The 27,246-nt window shown below is 41.3% G+C and overlaps 1 protein-coding gene across 1 annotated transcript in view; it reads left to right on the forward strand.

Moving 5' to 3' along the window:
• Positions 1–610: 610 nt before the first annotated feature.
• Positions 611–27,246, forward strand: part of LOC129708048 (apoptotic protease-activating factor 1-like) — a 63,319-nt gene continuing 36,683 nt past the window's right edge. Inside the window, exons 1-2 of the mRNA XM_055653591.1 lie at positions 611–759; positions 17,489–17,744. Of these exons, the coding sequence (XP_055509566.1) occupies positions 611–759; positions 17,489–17,744 (405 nt within the window). The remainder of the gene's footprint in view (positions 760–17,488; positions 17,745–27,246) is intronic.

Raw genomic sequence — 27,246 nt, forward strand, 5'->3', positions numbered from 1 at the left:
ACGGTGGAAGGAGACCAGGCCCATGTCTTAGCAAGCTCGGATGCCCAACAGGGTGATGCATTTTGAATCTAGCAGATAAAAAGTGAGGGGCCGAGAGGTCTCCAGTATCTTGCAGTGCAGAGTAGCCTTCCCCACAGGCACAAGCACGCCTCCCCCATAGGCATGCAAAAGGGATCGATCAGAAGTGACTTTCTCATTAGTTCTTATCTTCCTGAAGAGGCTTGTTGACATTACATTCGCAACTGCCCCAGTATCAATCTGCCCCAAGTTCAGCCCTCAGCTTCTCATCGCGTAGACCATAAACCAGGATGTCCCTGGTCAGTTAATCGGGGGTCAGCGTGTCCAGGCGGCACCGCCTGGCCAGGTGTCGCAGCGCAGCGACATAATTATCAATGGATTCACCTGGGTTCTGACGCCGCCCGAACATTTTAAAACACTCTAAGATGCAGTTAGAGGGGATGTCGCACATCGCGGTAAACTTAGCAATTAAACATACCGGGTCCCGAGCAGTTTCATCCGCAGCGTAGATGAATGTGTCAGACCGTTCCAGGGCATCGGGACCAGCCAGGTTGAGAAGCAGAGAAGCTTTGACCTCAGGGGTGGCGGCAGGATGAGCAATTGTGATATAGTGGTCGAAGTCACGTCGAAAGACATCCCACCAATGGGCAATGTCAGAATCAAAGACAAGCACGTCGGGCTTGCGACAAGAAGTGGCCATACTGAGGAAATCGAGAAAGGGGACGGGGAACTGGGTCAAAAGTAAATAAACAACCGATAAACAGGAGGCGCAAGGGTAAGATTTATGACACCATGTAAAGAAGCGTCATCAACACACTGTCTTTACTTCACTTTATTCATACTGTAACATACATTACTGCACTAGCTGTACGTGGTCTGTCACGGGAACTAGAGAGAGATCAGTGGGTGGGGAGGTTGTAATTACACTTGTGATATGGGGAGTGGTTAATAGTGGTGAGGTCACTATGTTAAAGGTAAATGCACATATCATCTACAGATGCAGTGTCATTCAAGTGTCCAGGGTGGAATTGAAATTTTGAGCATCAACAGAACTTCACCCACCAAGCAAGTGAAAATTATTCCATCATTCTTCTGACTAGTACCTTCTAAATTATGGGAGAGCTTTGGAGAGTTAGGGCATGATGGATATCTAGCCTAATTACACTCTGATATTGACACCTCTACGCCATGAATGTTCCTTGCCATTTATCTGCTCTTGCCTGAATTTTGCTTGGATCTTGCTGCATGCATCCTTTCTTATCTGAAGAGTTGCAAGCAGAGTGGAATAATTTACTATCTTTAGCAAACATCACCATTTGCCACCTTTTAATGGCAAAAAGATCATTACTGAAGCAGTTGATTATGGTTGGGCTCCAGTTACTGCCCTGAATAACCCTCAAATCACCAACTTTTAAGGCTTCCTTCGCCTGCAGTATGAATCCAACTGGTGGATAATTTCTTCCTTGATTCCCTGTTTAACTAGAACTCCTGCACAGCATGTCCCATTGTATGCTACCTTAATGTCAAGAACAGTCACTCTCACATCACCTCCGGAAGCCATTTCTTTGGTCCAGGTTTGGTCCAAAGCTGTTATGAGGGCTGGAGCCAAATGGCCTTGACAAAGCTCAAAATTGACGAATGCAGTTGGAAAGAATAATTGACTACACCTTCTATCACTTTGTTGCACCTGTAGAATTAAGTTGTTCCATGAAAGCCAACATAGAAAGTCAACAAAATAGAGAGAGTACAGAGGAGATTTACTAGAATGTTGCCTGGGTTTCAGCAACTAAGTTACAGAGAAAGGTTGAACAAGTTAGGGCTTTATTCTTTGGAGCGCAGAAGGTTAAGGGGGGACTTGATAGAGGTCTTTAAAATGATGAGAGGGATAGACAGTTGACTTGGATAAGCTTTTCCCACTGAGAGGAGGGAAGATGCAAACAAGGGGACATGACTTGAGAATTAAGGGACAGAAGTTTAGGGGTAACATGAGGGCGAACTTCTTTACTCAGAGAGTGGTGGCTGTGTGGAATGAGCTTCCAGTGAAGGTGGTGGAGGCAGGTTCGTTTTTATCATTTAAAAATAAATTGGATAGTTATATGGACGAGAAAGGAATGGAGGGTTATGGTCTGAGCGCAGGTATATGGGACTAGGGGAGAATACGTGTTCGGCACGGACTAGAAGGGTCGAGATGGCCTGTTTCCGTGCTGTAATTGTTATATGGGTATAGATGCGTGATATACATAGTAATTTCATCACAATAGACCAAGCCGTCAAATAATAAATAATGCAATATTATTCTATAGTACAAGTGCTGGGATGACACTTAGAATTGATTTTGATCTTACCATCAAACACAAAAAATGAAACATTTGCTTCCAGAATTAAAGGTTAAAGATTTAACCTATGATCAGTCATTCTCTACTTGTCTTTGATGAGTGTGATGTTAATTGTTTGAGTGTTTCAGAATGGTTTGTTGGTTTCAATGTACCATTGTGCAGAGTTTTGCAGCCTGATTTGGACTCTATTCTGGCTGTCAGGTTGCGTGATGAGAAAAGAGCAGGTAAAGAAAGATATTGAACTTAAAGGCTGAATAGAAAAAGACATCTATCTGAAGTTGGATTCTTATCCAGACAAATTAAAAAAAAGTACACTGTGTTCCTGAACAGTAAAAAATGATCTCATGCAGGGACCAGTATTTTGTTGTTTTTTCAACTCAGAGGAATTTTAATATTTCTAAATGTACAGCAAATATTCTTAGATAATTCAAGAGAATATTGGAAAATTACAGATATTTAAATTTTGCATGAAGCATATTTTATATACAGAGTGTCTCTGGTTTCAACAGCATTAAAGGTGCATGTGGAAAACAGGAGAGTCAGGTGCACTTGATTTCTGACTCCGCTCAGTTCTAATTTCCATGTGCGATGCAAGAGTGATTGTAACTTGGGGAGGTGATGTCCACCACCAGAGAGATGTTAATGTTTCAGACCAGTTTATCAATTTGCCTCGTGGCTGATTATGCTTTTGAGATGGTAGAAATACTGTCCGTGCCCGTTTTACTACAATTCCATAAATAAGTTGTGAAACAATGGTACGGGCTGTGGTAGGAAGTGAGACCATGGATCCTTAGAGGTCAACATGTTAGCTATTAATATTTTGTGGGATTTCCCCACTCTGTGGGCCTTATAGTATTAACTATTATCAGGACATAAGGAATCAGTTGAGAAAATGTCACATGAGGTTTGTAAAAATCTTGAGATTTGTAAAGATCCTCTCACAAAGAAACAAATATTTTGCTGAAAATTACATGAGAAACGCAGGATATATATATATATTTTTTAATTGCAGCCTGTATTTGAACTCTCCTCTGCCATTGTAGAGATAGAATCTCCTGGATTTTGCCTCAATCCAGTCCTGATTCCTCAATAAATTTTGCCTACTATCCTGGGGCTTTTCCATAAGCACAGATATGAAATAGCTTCTTAGCATCAGGAAGAATTGTGTCGCCCTCCTCTTGTGTAAGATAAAGTCACCAATTGTCTGCTTCCAGTGAGGAGATATTTTCAAATGATGCATCTCAGGGAGTCAGCTCAGTATAGTATCTTCATCATTACCCATGCTCTTTTAAATTGCAGTCATCAGCAAACAAGCTGGGCTTGGTGTAGGTATCCAATGACACTAATGAGAGCTTTGGCTTCTAAATTTATATCCTTTTTTTTAACAATATAATTGTAGGTTGACGAGATAAAATTCCTATTTTGAAGGCGTACCTGAAGATTTGGAAAAATTAACAAAACAAGAACATTTTGTAATGTTTATAGCTACTTACGTTGATTATTTCCAGCTTCTGCAGTTAATTGCTTTCACTGTTATGGGCCTGTCCCACTTAGGCGATTTTTTTAGGTGTGACTAGTTTGTCGCCACATGTTTGCCGGTGGTCGCCAGGAGTAGTCTCCTCAGTCGCGCAAAAAGTCGTAGCGTCTTTCTGACGCCGCTAAATTTTGAACATGTTGGAAACATTTTCGGTGACAGTGGGTTTGACGCAAATGAGCGTATCTTGACTTCTGACGTAGGTGCTGTCGTAGATTGTCGCCAGGATGACCTAGGTTGTCGCTGGTTTTTCGGCGACCTGCTACGACTATGACAGTCGCCGGCAGTTGCCTAAAAAATTGCCTAGTGGGACAGGCCTATTATTTGTATTGCTGCGGCGCTTCTTTGCCGCTTACAAGATGTGTGTCAAATTGTTTCATTGTATCTGAATCTGGTTTCCAGATGAAACATTACTGTGTGTGTGTGTGTGTGTGTGTGTGTGTGTGTGTGTGTGTGTGTGTGTGTGTGTGTGTGTGTGTGTGTGTGTGTGTGTGTGTGTGTGTGTGTGTGTGTGTGTGTGTGTGTGTGTGTGTGTGTGTGTGTGTGTGTGTGTGTGTGTGTGTGTGTGTGTGTGTGTGTGTGTGTGTGTGTGTGTGTGTGTGTGTGGCCTCTTAGTTGGAACTTTGATACCTTAAAGCTTTCGGTGTATGCAAATTATTTGGAATTTGTAGTCATTCTTTGGATTCTTGCACTCTCCTGTCCTTCAGATCATACCAGAATTCTAATAAGAATTGACCCCTATGCATCAAATTGTGTAACAGACAGCATCTTGCCTCATTTGAACAGCAGATGTTCTTGGACTGAATATGAGCTATGTTCCTGTCACAATTGCTGTTACAGACTGTTCAGAGAATTGAATTATGTGAATGATCTTCTCGCTCCTTTCTCTGAAGTGAAGTCATTTGTAACAGACCAAATTCTTATAAATGGAACTTGCATTTTTCAGTATCATGTGTTTTATTGTTGGAAATAATCTGTCCATTATGTATGTGCACAGATTATTTCCAGTGAAGTTGAAGGTTATTGTCGAGGTACGTACAAACAAGTGGGCTTTGCTGCTGACTGGTAAATTATATGCTGGAATCTCTAGTACCGATACTTTAACATGTAACTATGAGGTCTCCTACTTCACGTTTACAAGCTACGATATGGAGAAAGTGGAGAGCACAAGGAAATATCAGAGGAAGAAGATCCAACTGGCTTTGATTAACATTATTTACAGAATGACCTAGTCGGTTGGTAAGGATTGGCTGCAAGATTAAATGGAGAGAAGTCTCCTGCGTCCAGACGTCAACAGCAGCTCAAACTTGAATGCTAGATATCCCAACATTTTTCAGCATTCCTATTAGAGAAGAAATTACTTTAAAAACCTCATTGGATTCTAAAGTTATGGACTGGAATAAGACACAAACTGCTGGAGTAACTCAGCAGGTTAGACATACCTGGCGAGCCTGGGTAACGTTTCGGGTCGGGGCCCTTCTTCAGACATTGTAGAGGGGGGGGGGAAGAGAGGAGAAATGAGCTGGAAAAGAGATGGGGCAGGACAAAGCGTGGCAAGTAAAAGGTGAACACAGGCGAGGGAGGTTTTTGATAGGCAGACGGTTAGAATAAGGCCAGAGATTTTAAAAACAGGAGATGGGAGATGAGAGGATCGAAAAGTTGTGAATTGTGAAGCTAGAGGAAGCAATGTAGGGGGAGGCGAGAAGTCCTGGGACTGAAAAATAAGCTTAGTCCTGTACTTTTTAAAAACACAGACATAAGAGCAGGCTAAACTGAAAAAGGGTGTCCGTAAGACCTGCCAACAATGGCTCACAGAATTGTGGTGTCCGTGATTCAGATATTACAGACCTGCCAACAAAACAATGCTCACACCCTTTGAGGTTGTGAGTGTTCTCAAATATTCAAGCTCCCTGGTGACATAGCCTGGTGGATATTGGGGCTGTTAACAGTGATTCAGATATTGCCGCCAGGGAATGGTGCCAGAAAGAGTGCCTGCATTTTGAAATCAAAACAATGCTTTAAGGTGCTGCGACACAGCAGGTTATCGCCAGGATGAGGTTTGCACTGAGTTTCTCAGAATGAACAGGTCGACTTCAGTAGAGCAATCAAGTTGGGATAGAGTGTGTCAATAATCAGCTTGCCATAGCCTGACTTCTAGGTCTGGTGTTGTATAGCCTTAGGTGTAGATTGTCTGGATGATGGGGCTTTTAAACCTGCTACGACTGCTTGCCGGCAGTCGCTAAAAATCGCAAGTGGGAAGGCTGAGGTCCACAATATCGACTCAAGGTAATCATTTAGCTTCGATAATTCTGGGAGGGTACGAGTGTGAGTTCTCTTTTAGGTTCTATAATCTTCCACACTAACATTCCTCTCCAGTTAAGCAGTGGGAAGCTGAACAAAGGATCAAGGAAATTTTACGATGAGTGTAATTTGCTCTGAGTGGTACCACACTAACATTCAGCTTTAGAACAAGATCCTTGATAGATTAATCAGTGGCCAAAGAAGTTCAGAGTCAGAAGATGTGGATCATTGTGGATAGAACTGAGAAATTGTAAGGGAAAAAAGACCCTAGTGGGAGTTATCTACAGGCCCCCAAACAGTAGCCTGGTTATAGGGTGCAATTTGCATCGGGAGTTAAAATTGGCATGTTGCAAAAGCAATGCTATGGTGGTTATGGAAGATTTCAACATGCAGGTAGACTTGGAAAATCAGGTTGGTATTGGACCCCAAGAAAGGGGAGTTTGTAGAGTGCCTCCAAGATGGATTCTTAGAGCAGCTTGTACTGGAGCCTACCAGGGAGAAGGCAATTCTGGATTTAGTGTTGTGTAATGAAACAGATTTGATAAATGAATTCAAGGTAAAGGAACCATTAGGAGGTAGTGACCATAACATGATAAGTTTTAATCGTCAATTTGAGAGGGAGAAGGTAGAATCGGAAGTGTCAGTATTGCAGTTGAACAAAGGGGACGATGGAGGCATGAGGGAGGAGCTGGCCAAAGTTGACTGGAAACCAACCCTAGCAGGGATGACAGTGGAACAGCGATGGCAGGTATTTCTAGGATTAATACGGAAGATGCAGGATCATTTCATTCGAAAGAGGAAGAAAGATTCTAAGGGGAGTAAGAGGCTACCGTGGCTGACAAGGGAAGTCAAGGACAGTAAAAATATAAAAGAGACGACGTATAACATAGCAAAGAAATTGTGGGAAACCAGAGGATTGGAAAACTTTTAAAGATCAACATAAGATAACTAAAAACGCAATACGGCGGGAAAAGATGAAGTACGAAGGTAAGCTAGCCAAGAATATAAAGGAGGATAGTAAAAGCTTTTTTAGGTATGTGAAGAGGAAACAATTAGTTAAAACAAATTTGGGTCCCTTGAAGTCAGAAACAGGTGAATTTATAATGGGGAACAAGGAAATGGCAGATGTTGAACAGGTACTTTGGTTCTGTCTTTACTAAGGAAGACACAAACAATCTCCCAGATGTACTAGGGGACAGAGGACCTAGGGTGACGGAGGAACTGAAGGAAATTCACATTTGTCCGGAAATGGTGTTGGGTAGACTGATGGGACTGAAGGCTGATAAATCCCCAAGGGCAGATGGTCTGCATCCCAGGGTACTCAAGGAGGTGGCTCTAGAAATCGTGGACACATTTGTGATCATTTTCCAATGTTCTATAGATTCGGCATCGGTTCTTGTGGATGGGAGGGTAGCTAATTTTATCCCACTTTTTAAGAAAGGAGGGAGAGAAAGCAGGGAATTATAGACCAGTTAGCCTGACATCGGTGGTGGGGAAGATGCTGGAGTCGATTATTAAAGATGTAATAACAGCGCATTTGGATAGCAGTAATAGGATCGGTCCAAGTCAGCATGGATTTACGATGGGGAAATCATGCTTAACTTATCTTCTGGAATTTTTTGAGGATGTAACAAGTAAAATGGACAAGGGAGAGCCAATGGATGTTGTGTACCTGGACTTTCAGAAAGTCTTTGATAAAGTCCCACACAGGAGATTAGTGGGCAAAATTGGAGCACATGGTATTGACCTGGATAGAGAATTGGTTGGCAGACAGGAAACAAAGAGTAGGGATTAACGGATCCCTTTCAGAATGTCAGGCAGTGACTAGTGTGGTGCCGCAAGGTTCAGAGCTTGGACCACAGCTATTTACAATATACATTAATGATTTAGATGAAGGAATTAAAAGTAACATATTAGCAAATTTGCAGATGGCACAAAGCTGGGTGGCAGTGTGAACTGTGAAGAGGATGCTATGAGGATGACTTGGACAGGTTGGGTGAGTGGGCAGATGCATGGCAGGTGCATTATAATGTGGATAAATGTGAGGTTATCCACTTTGGTGGCAAGAACAGGAAGGCAAATCATTATCTGAATGGTGTCAGGTTAAGAAAATGGGATGTATAACGAGACCTGGGTGTCCTTGTACATCAGTCACTGAAAGTAAGCATGCAGTTACAGCAGGCAGTGAAGAGAGGAGTTGCGTATAGGAGCAAAGAGGTCTTTCTGCAGTTGTACTGGGCCCTGGTGAGACCACACCTGGAGTATTGTGTGCAGTTTTGGTCTCCTAATTTGAGGAAGGATATTCTTGCTATTGAGGGAGTGCAACGTAGGTTCACAAGGTTAACTCCTGGGATGGCGGGACTGTCATATGATGAAAGAATTGAGCGACTGGGCTTGTATTCACTGGAATTTGGAAGGATGAGAGGGAATCATAGAAACATATTAAATTATTAAGGGATTGGACACACTAGATGCAGGAGACATTTTCACGATGTTGGGGGAGTCCAGAATCAGGGGCCATGGTTTAAGAATAAGGGGTAGGCCATTTAGAACTGAGATGAGGCTAAACTTTCTCACCCAGAGATTTGTGAATTTGTAAAATTCTCTACATCCGAAGACAGAGGGGGCTAATTCACTGAAGAGTTAGATAGAGCTCAGGGCTAGCGGAGTCAAGGGATATGGGGAGCAGGCAGGAACGGGGAACTGATTCTGGATGATCAGCCATGATCACATTGAATGGTGGTGTTGGCTCAAAGGGCCGAATGCACCTATTGTCTATGTATCTCTGCTTTTGTGTCCTCTGCCTCAGGATACAGAAGCATATTTGTTATTAACAGATGGAGCTCTGATTCATTCCAGAGTCTAGCTGCTGCTTGCTACCAGGACCTTTTTGAATTAACATCTGGGCAAATTCAATGTACATGACTTCATAGTGCTTTTGGTGTGGTTGCCTAGCTGAGTAATTTGGCAGTGGCAACTGTATCTCTTTTTTCTCATAGTATATTTCTCCCTGCATACACTTCAGCAACAGCTGGCCTGCCATGTGTGAGATTCCCCTGTGCATGTATACACTGTGGCTGAAACAAACAGTGTACGTGTGCCAGAAAAAAAGAGAAATAAGGCATTCAGCAGATTGTAGCCCGTGCTGATTCTGGATTATAGACCTGGGTCACTGATTCATTGAAAGAAAATGACATTTACATATAAACCACTGCATTGTAAATAATAGTATTTGTTTCTATTATCATTTGGTGTAAGTAAATGTCATTTATATTCTATTATAAATTTATATTTATGACTCCAGATTAGCTGTAAAAACATGAACTTATATGAATTTTGGCCAAAACTATGTGCAGCATCAGAACCTAGAATGAAGCACGTGTGCCAGGTATCCGAAGGATGTATGCAATTCACTGCAAATTGGTGTACACAAACATTGAATTAGATTAATTATCCACAAAAGTGGCTTCATTGCATTTTAAGAACAAGCATGAGTTTTTATCGGTTAATTCAAAACAATTTTGCACATTTTCAATCAGGTACACTTTTGAAAGTGATTATGACTTTCAAATACTGATCTTTTTTTCGCAAATGAAACAATCTGAATCTATTATAGGTTAATAGAGTAATATGGTCATTACGGTTGTTCAGTTAACAGAAATTTGCCGTTACAGTATTCACTGCTCAAAAATTTGAGACATTGAATAAGATTCATGTAAAAAAAAAGTGAATTAACACAAAAATATTGGCATTTAGAGTATAATGTTGGAAAATGTGAGGTTATTAATTTATCATTTTGGAATGAAAAAGAAAACTATTATTTAAATTGTGTTGGACTACAAAATGTTGCACAAACATAAGTATTGTGTGAGATTTAATTATTTAATTAATTAATTTAAAACTTTCCAAAAGAGAAGTTCTTCTAGCAATGTTTAGTGGGGTTTTGAGACCTGCCTGAGTGCACGCTGTTGTGTCAGATGTTGGGAAGTGCTCTCCCTTTGGTCCTTGGCCCACCTGCAGCTGCAACACTTCCTGCCACATTGGTGCAAGGAGCAGTGTGATGCAGCGAGGGGAGACTTTGTTGTTTCTTGGCTCGTCTCAAACACCCATAATTCTAATGGTAGACCAGTTCAATTTGAAGGAATGCCAGGAGTGAAAAATCTGTAGCTGAGGAGCTGTGTTTTTTAATCCATGGTGAACATTTGAAGGAAACAAATGCCATGTAAAATGAAGTAAGATGTATTCTAGCCAAACCAGCTACAGAAAACGGACAGAAAGATGCAGCAAGGCAGGCTGAAAAGAGAAACGCTCACTGCTTTTGTTCTGTGGTCTTCGTTGACTGACTTTCTTTTCATAGCTGTTGCCTGATCTCTTGATTTTTTGCCACAAATTCTGCCTTTGTTTCAGAATTTCAGCACCTAATAATTTTCAGTTATGGAATGCTGCAGAGTTGTTTTGTGAAGACGTGAAAGATCATTGTTTCATTTTTGTAGACTGCAATCTGGTTTTTGGAACTCTACAAGGACAAGTAGTAAAACCTAAACTATATCTGTTATTGGATACAACCATTAATGTAACCCTGAGTTGTATGTAAATCTGACACTCGTCAGATGTGAAACATACACTGTTTCCATATTTGTCTCATAATTTATCCTATAAGAACAATCAGATATGTTAGCCATGATATACAAATTCAGGGCTGATGCCAACAGTTCAGGGTTTGGGATGTCCTGGCCGTCTGTCACTCTTTTTTGGGCAAGATATTTTTGCTGTTGGGCTTGGTATCACTGAAGCCTTTAGCACATGGCACCAGGAGGTTTCAGGCCAGTAACATCGATCTACTACATTTGGATAAGGCAGGTTGGTGCATATGGGTATCAAGAAGTTGGAAGATGCTGGAATCCAACTCTCACGGGGTCTTTACCATTCTTCCTGAACTCCCTCCCTGATGCTGAGCAGACTGTCTTCAGCAGAGGTCTCACCTTGTACCCCTATGCCTACAACATAGTGAGATCTGTGGTCCACATGGTGTCTAGTCCGTCCTCTTCCAACTCCAGGCCCAATTTCTCGGTGGAGATTCCTCACTCCTTACTGATGACCCCTTCTCCAGTCTTCAGCACTACCTTCCACTTAGACTTCCCCTTCGTGCCTTTTACCTTCTCTTTATCTATTACATTTACTAACACAACCTTGACCACCTTGACTTCTCTCCTCACCCCTCCATTTCCACTCCTTCAAACACATACTCATTCAGACCACTCCCCACTTTGCCATCAACCCCGCAGGGAAGAATAGCGCTGTTATAGTCTGGTGCACTGACCTCGACTTTGCAGATGCCAGATGGCAGCTTTCTGGCACTTCCTCATACCTCTCTCTGGCCAAAATACTGGGCCGCCACATCCCTGACCTTTACAGATATCATCGCATAAGGAGATCTCCCATCCACAACCTGCAATCTCATAGTGCACCAATTCTGCATTGTCTGTTTCTATCTCTTACCAAAGATATAAACAGGATTGTGCAGATCAAAGGGGTAGCCAAGGGCACTCTCATGGGCCCTGGATAAGCTTGTCCTTTGGTTCTATGCAGCAGTCCTTGTTCCAAGTCCACCCCTCCAGCTCTTCCACTGCTACATCGACGACCCATTGATTCTGCCCCCTGCTCTTTTCGAGAACTCACCAATTTCATCGACCATACCTCCTCCCACCCGAATCTTGTAAGGGTGCCATTCCTTTGTCGTAATTTCACCATCTGCATCACATCTGTTCTTGGGATGAGACTTTCTGCCCTGAACCTTCTGGAATGTTCCCGTCCCTCCAGAAGTGTAGCTTCTTCCCCTTTGCCATTGTTGATGGAGCCCTCACACCTATTTCCTCCATTTGCCACATATCTGCTCTGACAACATCCCTCTTTACACCTTTTCAGTCCACAGATGCTGTTTGACCCTCTGAATTCTTTGAGCATTTTGTTTTACAAGTTTGTAAGTGTTGGGGAGATGGAAGGATAAGCACGGATGGCAGGCTGGCCCCACTCAGTAAATTCTGTGCCATTTTTTCCAACCTACCAAGTTTGCCGTTAAACTAAAATATTTTTGTGATGCTATTATTTCTTACCTTTCTCCTTATAAGTGTTCCATTTTCAAGATATCATCGCTCAATCTAAAGTCCTTCCCTATCTTGTTCACAGTAATAGGACAACTGCAGAAGATAAGCTCTTGGCAAACTGAGAAAGGAAGCAATTTTACAGCATCTGTTAAAACTCTATTTTCTATTTTTCTGCTTCAGTTTTACTTTCTTTGTTCCTGAATGATTGAAATAATCCTCAGTGATTCATGATCCTTTATGCAGACCATCTTAATCACCAAAATACGTTTCTGTGATTATCTTCATGTGCATAAGTGATACAATTGGCATCGACTCATTTCCTTGCAAAGATATTTGTTCAATGTTATCCACATTTTATGTTCTCATTTTTCTTTGTAGTCTTTATAAGCTCAACATCCAAGTATTTAACTCCAAAGTAAATATCTTACAGATGATTTAATTTCTACAAAGCCATCTAATAAAATTCCATTTATTTAATCATTTTTTAAGATAATTGCTACTTTTTACTATCTTTTAAGTAAATGGTTCAATCTTTTTATTTGTTATGCAGTTCTAGGCCATTTTGCACTCTGTCTTTGAGCAGAGAGAAAAAGAAAACACGTGCCTCTGACTTTTTTGATGTTGATCAATTTTGTTGTCTGAATATTGGCTCTGCATATCATCGGCAAAGAGATTGAGAACTGATGTGCACTGCTAGTGATACAATGCAAAACCAAATTGATAGTTTATAATAGATTTCCACATTATTATTTACTTATTATTGTATTCTAATTGTATATTTGAGCGACAGGTACCAGCAAAGGCAATACTAACTGTCAAAAGATACAATAGCAAAGGCCTTGAGAGTAAAGGGCATGTCCCACTTGGGCGTCATTTACGCGACATCATTTACGCGTCCCTACGCACGACGCGCGTGTCGTGACGCACATGTGATGCGTGCATGGTGCGCATTACTTTTGCATGGTGCATGGTGACGTAGGCAGTGACGTGCGGTGCCCCAAGATTTTGGGATGTACAAAATCTTCACACGCCATCTTCGTGACGCGCAAATGACGTCCAAGTGGGACAGGCCCTTAAAGCTACCTTGCTACTATCTGATATGGACAATCGTGTTGATTGACTACAGAGATCAAAGGAGATGTGATAAATAGATTTGTGCGGAAATGCCAATCAGGATAAATTTGAAACCCCATTTCTTTATTCGGTTCAACTGGGATAATCTTGTTCCTATCCATAATGAATTTATCTTTTAACTTTATTTCCTTCGCTTCATGTTAGTTGCATGGATATATAACTTTACATATTACAGCAAGCAAAGTGTGTATAATATCTGATGACATAAGGTTGTAACAAGCAGCTCTATTCTGATATACCGGACAAGATTTCATTCGGTACCTGTAAGTCAAGGGTTGTGCTTGGCTATGAAACGTCAGCTTAGAATGTGTAATTAAAGTAAAGAAATTATTTCAAAATGTGTTCATGAATGATAAATATTGAAAGTGTATGTGTTATCCTGATAACATAAACAGAAAGTTAAGAACACTATAGATAGCAAAGCTCTGCCCAGTATTATGTACATTAGCATCAGGACTTTTAAAGATAATTTTGTAACGCTATGTGGGAGTGGCCAGACACTTGGGAGCCGCCACAATTTCATGAATCTGTTTCTTAAGAAAGAGGTAACATGCAATTTCTGGAATATTCATCTCAACAATGGCTTGCTTGTATTCATTAAATTAAAATATGAAATCTATGACTCAAGTGGAAGTGGTACATAGAATTCCAATTGGTAGATTATTATCTCAGTTTCAGCAAATTGAAATGATAGTTTGGTATTGGTGAGTGCTAATTAAAAGGAATGAAGTTGGCTGGCAACGTGCTTCTATCCAGAAAAAACGATAACCATGTTTGGGAGGGGATCGGGGGCTAGGTAACATTTTTGTTTTGAATGCCCAATATAATTGGCTCAGATTTTGGAGATAGGGATGAACAAATAGTGCCAGCTAATTCTTATAAACACACGCACATGGATTTTTGATGGATTGTTGCATCGAAACGATTAGCAGAAAAGCCAAACATGGATGGTGCCCTTCAGAGGAGAGCTAGGACCCGTGTGTATACAGGGCAAGCAGCTGGGTGATCCCTCTAAAGGTCTGCGGAATGTATGGAGACAACCTGGATGTGTAAGTTATATTGGTTAATTCAATATAAAACTGCACCGAGTGCACATTGGTAAGGAAGAATGGGCTTGAAAGAGAGAAATACAACAGGGGAAATATATTTATTTTAAAAAAAACCTTTGTTTCATTAGCTCCAACAATAATTAAAATTTGATGGAATGAGACTCCATATTTGTAAAAGTATTTTTCCAGTGCCAGGGGCATTGTTTGCATTAATGAAGACATCACATTGTAAACCTTTAAAATGCATTTGAAAATGGACGATCTCCAACTTTTTCTGACAGGTTAGGTGGGTACAATTTAGGTAAGTTTCATAAGTTTGAGCGCAGATTTTGAGTTAGGTGTGATCATCAGCATTCATTACACCTAATAAATAAATCAGACTTAAACGTCAAGTGGCTTCATAGCCTCTATTAAATGTGAAAAGATGATGTTCAAATTGTCATTCTTCTCTGGAATCTTTACAATCCTCATTTCTTACTGAGAGTTTTCAGGTGTATGTATAAATGTATAACATATTATTTTGCTGCAGCTTGTAGGCTAATCCTCACCTAAGGTGTGAATAACTATCTCTGAATACTGCATTGACCAATGAAAAATAGTTTTATGTTCAAGGATAATTAAACTTCATAAAGAATATTGGGTTTCAGATACTTAAACTGGATTTCAGCCTCCATTAATTTAGCAATGTTACAAAATTTTGAGATTAAAAAAATCAAGTCTGCAATTTATCCCATCAGATAAAGCATAACAATAAGTTTAATTTGACACCAAATTCACTTTCATATCTCAAGTATTAAAAAAGTTATGACCATTTTCATACTCGGAAATTAGCATCTTGTTCCCTATTGATTTTCAATGGACATTACAAAAAAGCTGTGATCTTGGATAGTCAAACGCCCATTTCTTAAGGAAAGATTAACATTTTTAAATAGCCTAAGTGTCCAAAGATTATTCACAAATAATTCACAATATAACATGATTTTTATATCTAATTTACATTAATTTATAGGCCAAATGGAAGGAATTTAGTGTTCAATTGCTGTAAATAAATGCCCATTTAAATCGGCTTTCTAGTGGGTTCATGTGGAACGCGCTGGTTTAGAACGTTGACATAGCGCTGGATTAGTGCCCTCAAATGCCGAGAAAAATACTGCGGGATATAAAAAGCCCAAAATGAGCTACTCGCTATAGATAACTTGATATATAGGGTTATATATATGCCCCATTTAATGTAAAAATAAGGTACATACCTTTAATTGTTTGCTCTATAAAACCCTGGGGCTGCGAGAGGTTGCGGAATCAGACAGTAATTTTAAAACTATTAGAACTATATTATCGAGGCCTATAAAACTAATAATACCTTTTGCGACCGGGTCTTGCAGCGATTTTTCGTTAATGATTTACTAGGCTGAACATGTGCGATTAGTACAGCCTAGTAAAAATCGCGTTTTAAACCCGCCCCCTCCAAACAGCGCCAAAATCGCCGACATGGCTGAGGGCAGATTCCTAATGACGATTCAGGTAGGTTTTGTAACATACCTAATTAATTCAGCTTGTTTGCACAGATGCATTAATTGACTACCCATTTAAAAAAAAAAAATTTGTGATCTTTTCACAGGATTAGAATTCTATTTATTCTTCATAACAACAATGTAATTACTGTGTTAGTAATAATTTCTATCAAGTTTTACATGGACATCTTGTTTAGCGCTCAGGATGCCATCACAAATCAGTGCAAAATCCAGTCTAAATTAGGTCATTTGTAGTATTGGTGGTGCAGCTGTGCCACGAACCTGAAGCAAATGTAGTTGTGAATTATCCCAGGGCTTGTTGTGAGGGTTTTAGTTGGGCTGTCTGAGGTGAGCAATGAGAACAGCCATACTGAGATATGAGACTAATATGAGACAGTGCGATATGAGACTCTGGACTACACCTTGGTCGCAGCCCAATGATGGGGATTGGCTCCAGATGTTGACACAACGCCTCGTTCATCAGAGCAGAATTAGGTCATTCGGCTCATCAAGTCTACTCCGCCATTCAATCATGGCTGATCTATCTCTCCCTTCTAACCCCATTCTCCTGCCTTCTCCCCGTGACACCTGTAACTAAATAATATCCATTGACTTGGCCTCCACAGCTTTCTGTGGCAAATAATTCCACTAGCCCGAAGATTTCTCTCTCGCACCATTGTTGAGCTTGTTACTATAGTGGACTGTCTGGGCTGTGGAGAGCTGTTCAGCCAAACAGTGCGAGGTAGACGGAAGCTTCTAACATAATAACAGGGAGTTGAGGAGAGAGTGGCATGTCAACTCATGGAAGAGCTGTTTCCAGACCTCAGCCATGGCTCACTGTGTTGAACAGGGTACAGCCCAAACCTCGCCTCTTATCTCTGAATGGCAAACTGCTCATCTAACGCCAGTCCTCACACCAGCCTCGCCATACCAATCCCATCATTGTTGTGAAAGCATCAGTGAAGGTCCGGTATTCATACCCAGATTCACAGACATGAGGGTGCAAAAGCAGGGAGGGCAGACGTTCACATTTCATTCCTGGCACAATGGATGTTTAAAAGTTGAACAAATAATGCTGTAAGACAAGGGTTCCCAACCTGTGGTTAATTTTAGCCTACCCAGGGGGTAAATTTGTTGATTCTGGATTTGTACATTTTTTTTCTCATTGACTGACTGTGTTTGGTTCTGGTATACTGGTATCTGTTCATCATTAGTTGTTCATAAATAAGTGAAATAACATTGTTATGTTGTTTTAAAGTTACCAGGGGTATACGGGACGAGAAAGGTTGGGTACCCCTGAGGAAGGAATCAGTGCTCATCAGAGTGGTCCTCTGTGGGGTACCAGCATACTTGCAAATTATGAATTGGTCTTCCTGTTTAAAATATAGTGGGTGTTGGAAATGTGATGCATTCATTTCAGGTTTTATTGAATTAAGGAAGTTCAGCTAAGTTAGGGTTTAAATGTGCTGATTCAGACTTAAATCTAACTTGAGCCATCAAGTGTTGATGAAGAAAAATCAATCAAAACTCGTGCAAATACAGATTATTTGATCAATACACATTCGGTGTTAAATTTAATCTTCGTTCAGACGTGCCCTAAATTTCACCAAAAAATTGCTTTAACAATTCAGGTGTGGAACTTTGCAACTGGCGAGTTGGTGAAGAACTTCGATTGCCATGACGGAGCGGTTCTATCGTGCGATGTGTCACCTGATGGCAGTAAAGTTGTTTCTGCTTCTGCTGATAAAAGTGCCAAGGTTGGTATCTATTTTCCTAAAATATGATTTTATCTTCCTCTTTGAAATGTAGTGGGTGTGAGATATTTAAAGCATTAATATCAGATTTTATTGAATTGAGGAGGTTCAGCTAAGTTGCAGTTTAATTGTGCTGATTCAGACTTAAACCGAGCACGAGCCATCAAGTCAGTGAACTAAATATCTATCATTGTACTAAAAAATAATGAATCTGCTTTCTACGTAAGGCATATCTGACGGACAGTAATTCAGAAGGGAAATAAATCTATTGATTTGTGTGTGATGCCATCTTAATCAGATCATCTGACTATGGTGAAAATCTTCATTTTTTCACAGATTTTAAATGAGCAATTCATAATTGTATTGATGTATTCTGTATGTTCACAAATAAATAAGAAATCAGGTATAGACATGCAAAAAATCACTTTGGTGCACACAATACTATTTGTTTGGTATGTTTATAAAACATAGGTGCAGAATTAGGCCATTTGGCCCATCGTGTCTACTCCGCCATTCAAACATGGCTGATCTATCTTTCCCTCTCAATCCCATTTTCCAGCCTTATCCCCATAGCTTGACTCCCTTATTAAACAAGAATATGTCAATCTCCACATAAAATACACCCAATGACTTGGTCTCTACAGCTGTCTGTTGCAATGAATTTCACAGATTCACCACCCTGTGACTAAAGAAGGGCTTGTTTCCATGTTGTATCGCTAAACTAAACTGAACTAAAAAGTGTGAGGTGATGCATTTTAGGAGGTCAAATGCAAGAGGAAAGTATACAGTAAAGAGCAGGACCCTTGAGAATATTGATGTACAGTGGGATGATGAGGTGCAACAAAGTTCCTTGGAAGTGACAACACATGGATAGGATGGCAAAGAATGGCTTCATCAGTTGAATGTTGAATGTAAAGGTTGCTATGTCTTGTTGCCACTGGTAAAACTTTGGTTCGGCTACATTTAAGGTAAGGTGCTGTTCTGCTTGCCAAATTATGAGAGGCAAAGGTAGGATACATAATCAGTTTTTTCCAAAGTTGAAATGTCAGATTCCACTTTGGGTGGGGGAAAAGTTCAAAGGAGATTTATAAACCAAATATTTTTACACAGTGTTACATGCCTGGAGCACGCTCCCAGAGGAGATAGAAGAAGCAGATACAGTGGCAATGTTTCAGTAGCATTTAGACAGACATGTGAACTGGCAGGGGATAGAAGGACATGGTCCAGTTGTAGGCTGATGGGATTAAATCATATTGGAATTATGATCAGCGGAGACATGGTGGGTTCATGGGCCTGTTCCAATGTTGTTATGTTTTATGTAGAGGAGTTTATCTTCCAGATGTTGCATAAAGAATCCATTCTTCCATTAACTTCAGAGAACAAATCAACAATGGCTTGGAGCTCGGAATACATGTCTGCAGGAAGCATGTTGGAAGTGAGGTGTAGCATTCCATTGAGAAAGATTGAAAATGACATATCTTCAATTAATACTTTCATCACTGAGATTGGCTCTATTGTTGACTCACTTGTCCTGAATGGCATCATAAAGCAAATTCCTGTCAGCATCACAATTTAAGGACAATATTCCACATGGTTGATGGAGTTCAAGCTTCGAGTGATGTTGAAAAAGGCCAGGGTTGGTGCTGATCCCTGCATGTCTCCTGAAGATATCTGGCAGTGAAGATCAAGCCTGATCACGTCATGCCTGGATGATGAAATGAACATTGCAATTCAGAGATAGACATAAAATGCTGAAGTAACTCAGCGGGACATGCAGCATCTCTGGAGAGATGGTGATGTTTCTGATGTAGACCCTTCTTCAGACCTGACCCGAAATGTCACCATTCCTTCTCTCCAGAGATGCTGCCTGTCCCGCTGAGTTACTCCAGCATTTTATGTCTATCTTCGATTTAAACCAGCATCTACAATTCTTTCCTACACACATTGCAATTCACGGAGCAGCCCCTTGGCTGCTGGGAGACAGCTGAGAAGAACCCTGGCAGACGACCCTCCTGCAGTTATCACAGTCAGAGCTGACTCCTTTTTTTGAAGATAGTCACGATTGTACACCTCTGAGATCTCCTGGAATATCCTCCTCTTGCCTGATCTGGGCGATGAGACTAGATTTGTGATTGAAGCTTTTCACCACCAGGTTATGACAGTGAGGAGCTTCAGCAGCAACACTGCTGAGAGGGTCTGCTTCAATGCCTTGTTTCTAATTAGCTTGTGGCTTTTTGATGATTTGTTGGTCAAGAGTAGCAGCGAGGCTTGCACCAAAAAGGCTGCTATGGGATGAAGTAGTCAAAGTCAGAGCAGCTTTTGAGGGGGTCTTTGAACTGTTCTTTGTTGTACAAGATACAAGATACAAGATACATTTAATTGTCACATGTGCCAGATGGCACAGTGAAATGAAATTCCCATACAGCCATACAATAAAAATAAAGAACACAACACACTATAGAATTTGACATAAAACATCCCCACACAGCAGAATCAAAGTTTCCCACTGTGTGGGAAGGCACCAAAGTCAGTCTGTTCCTCCACTGTTCCTCGTGGTCAGGGCCTTGTGGTCAGGGCCTCTGGGTGCAGACTTCCTCTCTGTCCTTAAAAAAAAAAAAAAAAAATCACATCCATTCTAGGTTGTCAGTGGTGCAGGTACTTGGATGCTTGAATTGCAGATGCTTTTTCCGGGATTGCCGAGCTTGTGCATGTCACAAAACCAGCGAATTATTGGGCCTCATGCCCTTTCTCCACTTGCCATCTGTCCTTTAGCAACAGCATATTTCAGTGGCCTACCAGCATTACAATTTGTCTTGCATGTTAAAATTAACAACACATTTGATCTTAATTAAAAAATAAATTGACTTTTACATTTAGCAATTAAGGGTGCAAGCACATTTGCAATCTTTTGGAACCATCAAAATATTTGGAAGCACTTGACAATTTAGGCAGTGGTTGAGTGTTTTCTACATCTTTTTTGTTTTCCACTGACATGAAATGAAAAGCTGTTTCTTTCCGAGAATGGAGAGTCTCATCTTGAGAGCAGTTGTGGCAGAGACAGTGAAATTGAGAGTATGGCATCTTTGTCAGAGGCGGTGTGGGAGGAGCTGTAGGTAATTGTGGGAGTCTGTGGATTTATAATAGATGTCAGTCCATAGTCTTCCATGAAGGAGACAGTGATCAAAGAAGGCGAGAGAGGTGTCTTTGAGAGCAGAGGGAAGTTAGTGGTGAAGTTAATGGAATCAATAAGTCCTGCATGGGTGCAGGAGGCAGCCCTAATGCAGTCGTTGATGTAGCGGAGAAAGAGTTGGGGGATGGAGCCAGTGTACATTTGAAACAATGGCTGTTCCACTTAACCAACAAAAAGGCAGACATAGCTGGGGCCCATGCAAGTGCCTATGGCTGAACCTTTAATTAGAAGCAAGTGAGAGGAGTTAAAAGAAAAGTTGTTGATGGTGAGGGCAGGTTCTGCCAGGCGGAAAAGAATGATAGTAGAGGGAAATTGATTGGGTCTCTGTTCAAGGAAGAACTATAGGACTTGAGATCTTCCTGGTGGGGACTGGACGTTCATGGCAAAGATGAGACTTTATTGGTCTAAGAAGCGAAAGTAAGTGAAGAGTTGAAGGACGTATGAGGTGTCTCAGATGAAGGTTGGAAGGGACTGGACAAGAGGGATAAGATGGAATCAAGGTGCTTGGGGGTGAGTTCTGTGGGGCAAGGGCATGCAGAAACAATGAGTCTGTCAGGACAGTTCTGTTTGTGGATTTTGGGAAGGAGATGGCTGTGGACAGCACGAGGTTGGAGGATGTGGAGGGGAGATGAGATCAGGATCGGTGTGAGAGATGGTGGCCAGGTGTTCGGCTGTGGGGTCATGGTCCAGCAATAAGTATGTGGAAGTGTCTGAGAGCAGGTGCATGGTCTCAGCATGGTGGAGGTCAGCCTGCCAAACTACAACGGCACCTTCATTTTCGGTGGGTTTGGTGGCAATGTTTGGGTTGTTACTGAGCCAGCTGTGCATTCAGGGGGTGAGATTGGAGTCGGTAAGGGGAGCAGAGAAATCAAGGCAGTTGATGTCGTAATGGCAGCTGGAAATAAAAAGGTCCAGAGAGAATAGAAGGCTGGCAGGGGGAGGTCATTAGCAGGAGGAGTGTTGAAGACAGAAGGGTTGTCACTGGGAGGCGACATCTCCTTGCCAGAGAACAAGGCACGGAGGCAGAGGGGATGGAACATGAACTCAACATCATGGTGGATTCAAGATTATCTGGATATTCACTAATCACCATTAGCAGGGATCATGGTAAGTATTATGTAAATTAAGTAGGTGACAGTTCAGTTATGAGGATCCCAGGCTGGAAATCCTGGAACTGAACATATAAGTTGAGTTTCTGAATGAAATCCCTCTCCATCATTTGTTGGTCAGATTAAAGTTTTTGGGAGGTTCTAATGTTGGCAACAGAAACTCTTTTATGATTTTGAATATTTCCTCTATTTCACATCTTCAGAATTTCAACCGCAAGGGAACTTGTCTGTTGGATCTTTGATCAAATAACCACAAGATTTTGCGGTTTGTGTCTCAGGTTTCAATGTGAAATCACCGAGACATTTGTCCAGTTGATATGGTGAACACTTTTTTGAAGATGGAATTTTTTTAAATGAGGTAACAGTCTGTAGTTTAATTTACTGGGAAACTTGCCAGAAATATATATCTGTTTTGGTTCAATTTTAATGCAAGATATTTGAACAATAAAGATTTTAAGAGTATTCACATAGGCCTACATAATACAGAAGGGCTATCTGGGCTATTGCACAGAGCTGGTTCTTTGGTGAGAAATGCCAATGAGGTCCATAATGGGCCTGTCCCACTTGGGAGACTTTTTTGGTGACTGCAGGAAGCTATGCCACATGCCACATGTGCACTATGCCACATGTTCGCGGGTGGTTGCCGGGGAGTCGCCTTCATGAGGAGTTCCCGCATTCTGGGTACTAGTTGCGGCCTCATTATGGTCCCGTGAATTTTTCAACATGTTGAAAAATTAGCGGTGACTAGAATGAAGCCGTGATGGAGAGTAGCGAGAATTCTCGAGTCATAGGTAGGTCGCCAGGAGGTCCTAATGCGTTGCCAGGAGGTCGATGGTTCTCGGAGGTTCTCGTAGGTTGTAGCCGGAGCTGACCGGTGAATTTCATTGGCTCATTGGGGGAAAAAAAGGCAAGCAGTAGTTTTCAGAACCAAGGATAACCGACTGGTAATGTTAAATGTCCACCAAGCTTCACAGCCGTGCATCTCTGGCTTCTTAAAAGTTGTCTCCATCCTTCTCCCCCTCTTTCCCCCACACCCCCTCTTTTAAAGGAATTACCGTACACTGTGCTTTAGCCGTCTTTTTACAGCGTCAACCTTCCTGTTTCACCTTGGCTTTGTACCGTATGAATTTTTTAGACAGCGCTTCCCCCGCTTGCCCCGTCCTCACGGAGGGTGTGTGTGTGTGTGTGTGTGTATACCACTTTTTTTTACACTTTCTATTCCATCTGCTTCCTTTTCAGCCTATGCATTGCGGGTCTTAAATTGTTGCTTGAAAAATATTTTCCATACGTTTTCGCTGTTTTTATCAACTATTATCTAAAATCTCCACCTACAGAATTACTGAAATGGTTTAGTCCTATTATTTTACGAAAATCATTCATTATATTAAACATTTATTATATTCCTTCCGAAGATATTGCCTCCAGTTTCTTTAGTCTTTTTTCATAACTCAAATGTAATTTAGTTTTTTAGTATTTTTATATAACTTCCATGTCTTATACTATTCCACTAAATCTCTTCAACATCCTCTCAAAGGGTAATCAAAATGCTCCCTATGAGATTCATATTCATATTCATATTTATTGTCACATGCACCAATTAAAGTACAGTGATATTTGAGTTACCATGCAACCATACAATTAAAAGAACACAACACAATTAAAAAGAATAATAGAACTTAACATGAACATCCACCACAGTGATCACTGATGGGAGGCAATAAAGTTCAGTCTTCCTCCTTTTGTTCACCCATGTTTGGGGCCTTGACCCTCCGCAGTCGCCACTACGGACGTCCAGATGTACAAGCTTTCTCGTCGGGATGATCGAAGCTCCGATGTCGGGACGAATGGAATACACTTCGCGGCTTGGAGTGCCTGAATCGGCCACTTTCTTACCGGAGACCGCGGCTTCTTGATGTTACAAGCCACAGGCAGGCCAGCAGTCGGAGCTCTTCCCCGGCAATCCCCGGCAAGGGATCCCTGGCTCCGGGATGGTAAAGTCTGTTCCACGCTTGCTGCTAGAATCTCCGCAGACCGCGGCTTCATGATGTTAAAGTCAGCAGGCCGGCAGTCGGAGCCTTTCTTCTGGCTCCACGATGTTAAAGTCCACAACGTGCCTGCTGCTGATGCTCGGGGCCGGTCTCCGGGAAAGGTCGCTCCAATCCTAGTTGTTAAGCCGTGAGGGAGGGTGAAAATGTGACTAGGAGAAAAGTCGCATTTCGCCTAGGTAATTGACTGGAAACAGTTACCCCCTTTCCCCCTCCACCACCCCCACATAAAAACATACCGAGAGACATTAACACATACATTTGGACGTACTAAAAAAAAAAAGAAAATTCGAAATGACAGCCAAACTGCTGACGAGGCTGCCGTGCGCAGCGCCACCCGATGACCTCGTTTTGGTAATCATAGTTTACAAATGCATCTACTGCCTAAAAGTTCTTTCAAACAAATTGAGGCTTTGCCATCTTTTCAGAAAAGGTGTCAATAACAGTGATGGAATGGTGACACTGATGACAAAGAAGGTGGCAATTCAGTCTGTGGCCAGCTGTAAGAGCAGTCCTGAAATTACCACTCCCAAGGAACCAGACAAAGTCTTACTGTCAAATGCATATTGAGCTTTTTGGGTGTATCATTCGAGTCTACACCCAATACCATTTCTGGCAGTACTAACCATTTGTTGTGTCCAAACTTTTTTGTTTGGTCACTTCTGCTACTTTTGCTAGTTCTTTACATCTCCCCATGTTCTTTGCCCTCTTCCACTGGGCAGTTTTTATTTCTTTAGAAAAGAAGTGGTCCTAGTACGAATCCCTGGAAAACACCATTGCACATCTCTCCAAACCCAAAGGCAACCTTTTTATTGCTGCAATCTGCTCTATTTTGCTCCTTATTTGTTTGATATTTTTGCTCAACCATAGTGTTAGACCTTTTACCTTCTCATGAGAATGTAGCTGAAATATTTAATGTTAAGCCATATCAATTGGGTTTTTGACTGTCGTTTTGAGTCTAATTTACCTAAGCTGTTGTGTTTTTGTCCATTTAATTTGACCTTTTTCCATTGACTGTTTTCCGCTTGGATTGTTCAGTATATTTTAATTTTATGGTAATATGACTGACGTTTCCTTGATGTTCCCCCACATTTGGCTTGTCCTATTTCCCAGAATGAAGTCAAGCAATAGTTATCGACTTAGGACCAGAAATGAGCTGATCCAGAAAGCTATGCTGGAACACTTGAGGATCTTCAACCCCTCTTACCCCACCCCACATATTATTGCAATCCCCATTATTACTCAATATGGTTTTTGCACATCTGTACAATTTTCTTGTGAATTTATTCTTCAGCATTCTTCCCACCTGTTAGTGGTCTTTGAATATACTCAATAATGCATTCACAGTGTGATTGAATTGTAATTCAAAACAGACAGATGATATCCTCCAATCTTTCAGAGCACCCTCTCTCTCCAGCACAGCAATGTTATCCTTAATCAGTGCTCCCACTACTCATCCTTTCTTCTATTCCCCATCTTATATGAGCACCTTGTACCCAGGAATATTTAGTCCATCCTAGTCCTTTTTTAAGATGGGTCTCCATTGTTGATATGAACATTATAATCCATGTGGTTAATTGTAACTGCAGTGCAGCAAAATTGTTAAATACATTTCTTAGATTTACAGTGCACATATGTAAACCTATCTTAGATGTTCTGCACTCTCTGTTAACCTGGTCCTGTCTAAAATCTTTGTTTCCTGTTCTGCCACACTTACTTTCCCTACTTCACTGCCACTTCCCTTTATCTGCCCTCTGCCAAACTAGTTTAAAGCTCTCATGTGGCAGGAGCGAGCCTCTCTTTTGAAGATGTTGTTCTCACATCTGTGGAGGTGCAATCTGACCAGTTTCTACTTTGTCACCCCTTCCACAGAACACGTCCCAATATAATGATCTAAAGCCCTCTGCTTAAACCATCAACATCACCATAAATTTATCTGCAGTACATTTCTATTTCTAAACTCTCAGAGTAATTCAGAAATTATTACCTCTGAAATAATAATGGAGCTCTCTAAACTAAACTAATTCCTGCTTCCACTCATTTTCCTAGCTCTGCTCTGCAAGATTTCATCACTTTGTTTTTGGTCAAATACAGACTAAACCCTCAGCTCTCCAGACATTTCTGTAGCCACTCGGTGACACCCTTAACCATGTAAACTTGATACCCTGATATCACAAACCATATATTTAATCGCCTAACTAATTCCCTAACCATTCCGATTCCACACATTCTGCCTCACTTGCTAAGGGTTTCCAGCAACTTTTGACCATTTGTGAATTTAACTTACCTGAGTGAGGGTTAAATTACTAACCCAGACTTTTCTGACAGCATGCCTCGTTCCAGATCAGTTGCCATGGAGATTTATTTTAAGGGAGCATCTGTGGAAAAAGAAACTGCCAATGTTTCTGGCCAATGACCTTTCAGCAGAACTGGCAAAAATAAGAAATCAAACATGCAGGAGGAGAGGGCCAGAGAGAACTAATGCCCCTGTCCCACTCTGGAAACCTGAATGGAAACCTCTGGAGACTTTGCGCCCCACCGAAGGTTTCCGTGCGGTTCCCGGAGGTTTTTGTCAGTCTCCCTACCTGCTTCCACTACCTGCAACCTCTGGCAACCACCTGCAACCTCCGGGAACCGCACGGAAACCTTGGGTGGGGCGCAAAGTCTCCAGAGTTTTCCGTTCAGGTTTCCTAAGTGGGACAGGGGCATAAGGGAGTGTCTGTGGAGACCACAAGAGATGACATAAGTGGGGGATGAAGCTACCTGAAGGCGAGTGATGAAGGTTCCTGTATTGCTGATCAGTTGTGGGGAGATGTATATATGAGTAGACAAAGAGAACTGAAGTGAGTGATGCCAAAATTGTGATATTGAGCAGAGCACAAGCTGGAAATTTGAAATATAAGCGAACGATGGCCATTGATTGGAGAGCAAGGTATGCTCCAAGTCTATTGAAGATTCTGCCTAATCTTTTCTTGTTTGATCATTACCCATAATCTTTTATTGTTACAATTATGGAAGTAAAATTGATTTCTTGTCTTTCACAATATTTAGATTCAATTCAATTCATTTATCAACAATAATTCATTGGAAAACTGCCGTGTTGTTTGAATAAATTAATTAATTAAACCTACTTATGTAACTGACACACATAGCCACTTGTC

This window comes from Leucoraja erinacea, chromosome 22 (assembly GCF_028641065.1).
Source record: "Leucoraja erinacea ecotype New England chromosome 22, Leri_hhj_1, whole genome shotgun sequence".
Taxonomy (NCBI): Eukaryota; Metazoa; Chordata; class Chondrichthyes; order Rajiformes; family Rajidae; genus Leucoraja; species Leucoraja erinaceus.